Raw genomic sequence first — 8,621 nt, 5'->3', positions numbered from 1 at the left:
ACTGAGGTGCCCTGGGACACCCCCTTTGTGGCACCCAGGTGTCCGGGACCCTCCCGTGCTCGAGGACCCAGGTGTCCAGACCCCCCACCCAAGAACCCAGGCATCCGGACCCACCCCGCCAGGGACCCAGCTGCCCTGGGACACCCCCCCACCCACGGACCCAGGTGTTGGGGTGTCCCCCCACCCATCCAGGTGCTCACCAGTGATGAAGGAGCCAGGCGGCATCTGGCTGTAGTTGGCCCCTCCAGGGGGGAGGGCTCCGGCCGGGGGGGTCCCAAAGGTGCCCCCATAGCTCTGGGGGGTGGCATAGGGCCCCGGCGGGAAGGTCTGGAGAGATGGGGACACTGCTGTCACCCCCCGCCGTGCCCCACCTGCTGCCACCAGGATGGGGGGAGGCGCTTCCGGAAAGGTCCGATGGGGCTCCCCGAGGTGGGTGTCCCCACAGGAGGGACATCCCTGTCTGTCCCCAGGGCTGAGGGTGCTCCCAAGACGGGGATGTCCCCAAGAGGGTGGCCCGGGGACAGGGTGTCCCCAATCTGGGTCCCCAAGGCAGGCAGGTAAGGGTCCCCTAGGTGGGGGGGGTGTCTCCCATGGAAGGGAAGGTCCCCAGGGAAGGGATATCCCCAAGGTGAAGGATGTTCCCCCAAAATGGGGGGGATTGTCTCCCCAAGGCAAGGAATGTCCCCAAAGTGAGAGGTGTCCACAAGGAAAAGGTGTCCCCAAGAGGGGATGTCCCCAGGGTGGGATATCCTTAAAGTGAGGGATGTCCCCAAGCTGGGGGGGGATGTCCCCAAGAAAAGGATGTCCCCAAGATACAAAACGTCCCCGAAGTGAGGCACGCCCCCAGGATGGGATGTCCCCAGGGCGAAGGCCATCCCCACCACGAGGAAAGGATGTCCCCAAGGCGGGAGAACGTCCCCAAGGCGGGGTGGGGGCTGTGACTTACGGGCGGGGGGTGGCTCTCGGTGCCCTTGCTGGCGAGGCGGCTGAGGATGCTGCGCTCCGACATCTGGAGGCGGGCGGCGATAGGGGGGATGCGGGAGAGGGTGGCGGGGAGGCGGGTGACGTCCGCCTTCATGTCGCTCAGCAGCTCCTCCAGTTGGTTCAGCACTGGCACCGGGGAGAGAGAGAGAGAGAGAGAAAGAGGGGCGGGGGGGGCCCGTCAGCGCCAGGGGGCCGCCCCGTGCCTACTCACAACTTACTCATAGGTTACTCATAGGTTACTCAGAGGCTACTGGAAGGGGGTGGCGGGGTGGAGATAGTCACGTGAGAACAGGGAGTGGGGTGGGGAGAGGGAGGGGAAGCCTGAGAGCTACTCAAGGGATACTCGGGGCGGGGGCAGGGGGGGATGCACCTACTCGGGGGATGCACCGGCAGGGAGCGGGGGCATGCTCCAGGGTGGGAGGACTCCGAGGTACTCTGGGTATGAGCCTTGAGTACTCTGGGTGTACTCTTTACGCACTCCAGGCATACTCCTTACACACACTGGAGATACTCGGGTTATACTATTTACTCTGAGTATATTCTCTAGACACACTGGAGATACTTCAGGTTTACTCTTTACACTCTGGGTATACTCCTTAGACACACCAGAGATACTCTGGGTGTACTCCTCACACGCTCTGGGCATACTCCTTAGACACACCAGAGATACTCTGGGTGTGTTCCTTGGACCCTGTGGGTATACTCCTTAGACACACCAGAGATACTCTGGGCGTACTCCTCACATACTTGAGGTCTACAGTCTAGACACAGTGGAGCTACTCTGGGTATGCTCTATTAGAGACACCAGAGATACTCCAAGCTTAGGCACTTGAGGGTCTACACTGTAGCTACACTGGAGATACTCCAGACATACTCCTTAAACACCCCAGGATACTCTCTAGACACACCAGAGCTATTCCAGGTATAATGTTTAGCGACACCTGAGATACTCTGGGGATACTCCTTAGTCACTCTGGGCATGTTCTATAGATACACCAGAGATACTCTGGGTATGCTCCTTAGACACTCTGGATACACTCTTTAAGCACTCCGGAGATACTCTGGATATACTCCTTAGACACACTAAAGATACTCCAGGTATACTCCTTGGATACACCAGAAATACTCCAGATCCATGCCATAGCCACCCCAGAGATACTCTGGGCATCCTCATCACTTGCTCCTGCTCAGGGCTAAGAGGCTGCAGCCACATCACCGATACTCTGGGGATACTCATTACACAGCCCCTGAGTTCCTCTGGGCCCCAGAGATCCTCTGCACAGATCCATCAGCCTACACCAATGATACTCACTGCTTACTCCAGTGATACTGCTGGCAAAGACATTACAGACACCAGAGATACTCTGGGCTATACTCAGCACATTCCTCTGGAGTACTCCGGGCTTACTCATTAAATAGACCAGAGATACTCTGGGCATACACCAGAAGTACTCTGGGAAAACACTGCCCATACCCCAGGGATACTCCAGGCAAAGCCGTGACATGCAAGCAGGGAGACCCCGTCCGTACATCAGCATTACTCCAGGCTTACTCATTACATGCACCAGGGCTACTCTGGCCACCGGGATACTCAGAATATACTCCTTCCATGCCCCCCAAATACTCTGGGTAAATACATTACATACTCCAGAAGTACATGGGACATACTAGTGACATACTCCAGACTTACACTACAGACACTCAGCAGATACATCTTAGCGCAAAGCGACAGAGGCACCCGCCTGCTCCTCACGCACCCCGGAGCCCCGTGGCCGCCCTAAATCCACACCCCGCCTTACTCCGAGCTTACTCCGGGTTTACTCACACCCCAAAAACCCCTCAGGGACCTTCCAGCAGCTGCCCCGCCACCCCCCTGCACCCCTCCCCCCCCCTCCGGCCGCCAGAAAGCACACGCAGAGCAAGGATACACCGGGAGCCGGTTGGGAGGAGAACCCCACTTTAATGATTGAGAGCGCGGTACAGAGGTGCGAGGCGCTACACGGGGCGTCCGCGCCGGGCGCGCCGGCCCACCCGCCTCTTACCCTTGTGCAGGACGGCGTTCGCGGGCTTGTTGCCCGCCAGCGACTCCTTGGACAAGTGCTGGTGGCTCTCGGCCAGGCACTCGACCTCGGCGAAGCGGGTGTTGAGGGCCATGGCGGGGTGGCTCGGGTCTTGCGTCATGTTCAGGTAGGCGGCACGACGGAGCTGCTCCTCGATCACCAGCGCCTGCTCCAGTAGCTGGGGGGGGACGACCAGAAAGGGAGAAGGGTGGCGCAGGGGACCCAGGCGTCCGGGCACCCAGCTCTGACCTCACCCATCGCTTAGAGGACCCAGGTATGCAGGCGCCCAACTCTGAAGGCATCCATGCACCCAACTCTGACCTCACACCCCAGCAACGCCAAGGAAGGACCCAGGCGTCCAAGCACCCAACTCTGACCTCACCCATCGCTTAGAGCACCCAGGCAACTGGGCACCCAACTCTGACCTCACACTCCAACGCCCAGAGAGGACCCAGGTGTCCGGGCACCCAACTCTGACCTCACACCCCAACAACACCCAGAGAGGACCCAGGTGTCCAAGCACCCAACTCTGACCTCACACCCCAACAACGCCCAGAGAGGACCCAGGCGTCCGGGCACCCAACTCTGACCTCAGGTGTCCATGCACCCAACTCTGACCTCACACCCCAACAAGGCCCAGGAAGGACCCAGGCATCCGGGCACCCAACTCTGACCTCACACCTCAACAAGGCCAAGGAAGGACCCAGGTATCCGGCCACACAGCTCTGACCTCATACCCCAACAAGGCCCAGGAAGGACTCAAGCATCCAGACACCGAACTCTGACCTCACACCCAAAAAAGTCCCAGAGAGGACCCAGACACCCACGCACCCAACTCTGACCTCGCACCCCAACAAGGCCCAGAGAGCACCCAGGCATCCAGACACCCGCCTATGACCTCACCAATCACTTAGAGGACGCGGCCATGCAGGCACCCGACTCTGACCTCACCCATCGCTTAGAGCACCCAGGCAACTGGGCACCCAACTCTGACTTCACACCCCAACAAGGCCAAGGAAGGACCCAGGCGTCCAAGCACCCAGCACTGACCACGCCCCCCCCCCTCCCCCCCCGCCAGCCTCTTGCACGAGGCCCCTCATTGGCCAAGCCCCACCCTCTTGTGTGCAGCCCACGTGCAAGCTCTGCCCCCTTTCCATGGCCACCTCCCCCCCTACCTGGGCACTTGTGCAAGAACCTGTTGTGCCCAGACCCTTGTGCAAGCCGAACCCTCACAGGAGCCCAGCCCTCACACGAGCCCAGTCCTCGTGCGAGGCCCTTGTGCAAAAGCCTCGTGCGAGCGCAGCCCTTACACAAGTGCCACTCTTGCACGTACGCAGCTCTCATGCAAGCCCCTTGCGCAAGCGCGGCCCTTGAGCACGCCCCTGGTACAAGGCAGCGGACCCCCGGCTTGAAACCGGCCCTTGTGTGAGGCCCTCGGCACAAGCCCAACCTTAGCGCGAGACCCTCGTGCGAGACCCTCATGCAAGCCCCCGGCGCAAAAGCAACCGCCGCACATGCTCCTTGTACCAGCACCGCCCTGGCACGAGCCCCAGGCTGGAGCCAGCCCCGTGCAAGCGCAACCCTCGTGCAAACCCTCGTGCGAGCCCTCGTGCACTCACTTTGAAGCGGCGTGCGAGGAACTTGTTCTTCATCTCGAGGAAGTTTCCCTTGGAGGCTTCGCCCTTGAAGGGTTCGTTGATGACCCCGAAGGCGCCGTCGTTCTGGATGTCCGTCCAGCGCGCGTAGCCGTGGCTGCGCGCTAAGGACTGTCACCGTGTCACCGTGTCACTCTGTCACCGTGTCACCCCAACGTTCCCCCTTCACCCCCCACATCCAGCGTGCGGAGCCGTGGCTGCGTGCTAAGGGCTGCCGCCTCGTCACCACCACTGCGTCACCATCACCACATCACCGTGTCACCATCACCACATCACCGTGTCACCATCACCACCACGTCACCATGTCACCTTGTCCCCAACATCCCCTAGGTCATCACCCAGCCAGTGCATGGAGGTGTGGATGCGTGTTAAGGACTGTCACCACAGCACTGTCACCACCACGTCACCATCACCGCATCATCGCTGCATCACCACCGCATCACCGAGTCACTGCATCACCATCACCACGTCACCCTGTCCCCAGTGTCCCTCTCACCCCCTCCCATCATCCCCTGTCCAGTGCACAGAGCTCTGGCTGCGCGCTAAGGACTGTCACCATGTCACTACATCACCGTGTCACCACATCACCTTGTCCCCAGCGTCCCCCTCACCCCCACATCCAGCGCGCAGAGCCGTGGCTGTGTGCTAAGGGCTGCTGCCATGTCACCACCGCCACGTCACCATCACCGTGTCACTGTGTCACTGTCACCATGTCACCTTGTCCCTGCCCAGGTCATCACCCAGCCAGCACACAGAGACGTGGAAGCATGTTAAGGACTGTCACCCCATCAGCGTCACGTCACCGTATCACCACTGCATCACCATCACTATGTCACCGTGTCACCATGTCACCCTGTCCCCAACGTCCCTGTCATTCCCCCTCACATCATCCCACATCCAACACGCGGAGCCGCGGCTGCACGGTAAGGACTGTCACCGTGTCACTGTGTCACCACCACAACATCACCACGTTACTGCATGACCGTCACCATGTCACCCCGTCCCCAACGTCTCCCTCTTGTCCCCCAGGTCATCCCCCCTCCAGCACACGGAGCTGTGGTTGCATGCTAAGGACTGTCACCATGTCAACATTACTGTGTCACCACCGCATCACCATCACTGCGTCACCATCACCACGTCACCCTGTCCCCAGCATCCCCCTCATTACCCCCAGGTCATTCCCCCGTCCAGCACGCGGAGCTGTGGCTGCACACTACGGACTGTCACTGTGTCACCAATGCCGTTGTCACCATCACTGCATCACCTTCACCACATCACCACATCACTATCACTGCGTTGCCCTATCCCCAACATCCTCTCAGCCCCCCCATGCTAAGGACTGTCACCGTGTCACTGCCGCATCACCATCACCACATCACCCTCATGGTGTCACCCTGCCCCAGTGTTCCTTTTGTCCCCCCCAAAGGTCATCTCTGTTCAGCGCTTGGAACCGCGGCTGTGTGCTAAGGACTGTCACCCTGTCACTGTGTTACTGTCACGGTGTCACTGTCACCGGATCACCAAGGTCACCCTCACCCCTGCCCAGGTCACCCCCGCTAGCACACGGAGTCGTGGCTGCTAAGGACAGCCACCACGTCACTGTGTCCCCAACATCACCTCCTCCTCCATCACCTCCCCATGAAGACTGCTCCCAGTGTCACCATCACCACTGTCCCCAACATCACCACTGCCTTTGCGTCACTCGCCCCTGGGTCACCCCCACCCTAGTGTCACCCTCCTTGGTGCTGCCACCACCACCAAACCTGGGGAGGATGACAGCACCCGTGGGGGAACCCAGGAGTGCCACGAGGGGACCCGTGCGTGCCGGGGAGGGGACACCTACGTGTGCCGGAGTGGGGACACCCACACGTGCTGGGGACGGGGGACACCCACACGTGCCAGAAGGATACAGGACGATGCCGGCCAGCAGCCAGTAGTCGTGGCGCCGGTGCCAAATTTCATTGAGCTTCCCCGAGGAGATGGCGGCACGCTCCTCGTTCTGCCACAGCGTGTGCAGCTCTGCAGGTGGGGGTGTCAGGGAAGCGGGAACCCTCGTGTGTCCCCCCCGGCCCCTCCCCGGCCCCGTCACCCACTCACCTGTGAAGCCGCCATCGGCGATGTTGAACATGAAGCGCGGCTTCTCGGCTTTGTCATCCCGCCGGCCGTTGGCACGCGCCTCCAGCTTGGGCTCCTTCTCGGCCTTCACCTCCTCTGCATGGTGGGGGGACACACAGGGGTCAGTGCCATTTTGCAACCCCACTCTGACCTCCCCAAACCACCCCAAGCTCCCCCCCGCCCCAGTAAGCAGGAAGACGTTATCAGCCATCAGTAGGCTTCAGAGTGAATGCAACAAGGTTAAGAGCAGAGCGCTCCAGGCACATCCCTTTGGTTAAGCCCCGCCCCTTCTGACTTGGCTGCAGTCCTGGGTGGGCTAGACCCCGCCCCCTGCAGTCAAGCCCCGCCCCCAGGTACCTCGTTTAGGGTCAAGATCCCCCGGCCGCTCCTTGGGCTCCTCCTCAGGGGGTTTCTCGTCGCCCTTCTCTCCCCCGGGACCCTTCTCAGCCTCGGAGCCTGTAGGGAGGGACAGGGGTGCTCGGACACCTGGGTGGCCTGGGGGATTTGGGGGGGGGCACCCAAAGCCCTGGGTGCCTTAGAGGGATGGTGGTGGAGGGGGGCACCCAAATCCCTGGGTGCCCTGGACACCCAAGATGGGGCCGGGGTGGGGGCTCACCTGTTCGCTCCTCGCGGGCCGGGGGCCCTTCGGCCTCGGGCTCCCGCTGGCCAGGTCCCTCCTCCTCCTCCCCCTTCCGCGGCCCTTCGGCCTCGCTGCCATCGCCTGGGGACGGTGGCATCTCGGGGACAGGAGGCTGTGGGGACGGGGTGGGGATGGGTGGCATCACCCCGGATGCCTGGGTACCCCCATCATGACATTCCCCCCACCCTGTACCCCCAGAGTGACCGGAGGGGGACATGGGGACAATGGTGGGGAGGGGACAGGGATGGGGAGCGAGGGGACAAGGACAGAGGGGACAGGGATGGGGACAGGAGGGGACACAGGGTCAGGGTGGGAGGACAGAGAGGGGACAGGGACAAGGACAGGAGGGTGACGACAGCGTTGGGGACAGAGGCGGGGTTGGGGACAAGGACAAGGATAGGGGAGGAGGACAGGGCTGGGGGACATGAGTGGGGATGGGGTGGTGACAGGGTTGGGACAGTTGGGGACAAAGAACATGACTAGGGACAGGGTTGGGGACAGGGAGGACACCATGGGGGACAGGGACAGGGACAGGGTTGGGGACAGGGATGAGGACATGATTGGGAACAGGGCTGGGGACAAGGATGGGGACAGGGATGGGACAGAGTTGGGGACAGGAAGGGCACGATTGGGGACAGGGACAACAAGGACATGATTGGGAACAGGGTTGAGGACAGAGAGGACATGATCAGGGACAAGGATGGGGACAGAGTTGGGGACAAGGAGAACACGACTGGCGACAGGGATGGGGACAGGGAGGACATCACCAGGGACAGGGAAGACATCACTACAGACAGGGACAAGGAGGACAGGCTTGGGGACAGCCCTGTCACCCACCTCTGTCTCCATCTTCTCAGGGCCTTTAGGCTCCTTCTCGTCCCTGGTGTCACCGTCGTCCCTGTCCGGGGGTGGCCCTGGCCCGTCCCCGCGCTCGCTGGGCGCCGGCGTGGCTGGGGACAGAGGACATTAGGACATGGGGACACGGGGTGTCCCCAGCACCCTGTCCATGTCCCTGGGCCCCTGTTCCTGTATCCCCTATGTCCCCATGCCCGGCCCGGCATCCCCATGCTCTGTCCCCAGTGTCCTTGTCCCCTGTCCCCCATGTCCTCACATCACCATGTCCCCCACATCCCCATGTCCCCTGTGTCCCCATTCCCTATCCCATCC

At 61.5% G+C, this 8,621-nt stretch overlaps 1 protein-coding gene across 1 annotated transcript in view; it reads right to left on the bottom strand.

Moving 5' to 3' along the window:
• Positions 1 to 8,621, bottom strand: part of CHD3 (chromodomain helicase DNA binding protein 3) — a 35,061-nt gene that overhangs the window by 278 nt on the left and 26,162 nt on the right. The window contains exons 30-38 of the mRNA XM_010571415.1: positions 8,292 to 8,404; positions 7,403 to 7,566; positions 7,172 to 7,270; positions 6,797 to 6,910; positions 6,610 to 6,718; positions 4,664 to 4,796; positions 3,027 to 3,222; positions 947 to 1,110; positions 201 to 327 (exon numbers count right to left, since the gene is read on the bottom strand). Coding sequence (XP_010569717.1) covers positions 201 to 327; positions 947 to 1,110; positions 3,027 to 3,222; positions 4,664 to 4,796; positions 6,610 to 6,718; positions 6,797 to 6,910; positions 7,172 to 7,270; positions 7,403 to 7,566; positions 8,292 to 8,404 — 1,219 coding nt within the window. The remainder of the gene's footprint in view (positions 1 to 200; positions 328 to 946; positions 1,111 to 3,026; positions 3,223 to 4,663; positions 4,797 to 6,609; positions 6,719 to 6,796; positions 6,911 to 7,171; positions 7,271 to 7,402; positions 7,567 to 8,291; positions 8,405 to 8,621) is intronic.

This window comes from Haliaeetus leucocephalus, unplaced genomic scaffold (genome assembly GCF_000737465.1).
Source record: "Haliaeetus leucocephalus isolate CR32 unplaced genomic scaffold, Haliaeetus_leucocephalus-4.0 Scaffold326, whole genome shotgun sequence".
NCBI classification, from domain to species: Eukaryota; Metazoa; Chordata; class Aves; order Accipitriformes; family Accipitridae; genus Haliaeetus; species Haliaeetus leucocephalus.
The sequence above is the reverse complement of the archived record's forward strand: the minus strand, read 5'-3'. Positions and strand labels throughout refer to the sequence as shown.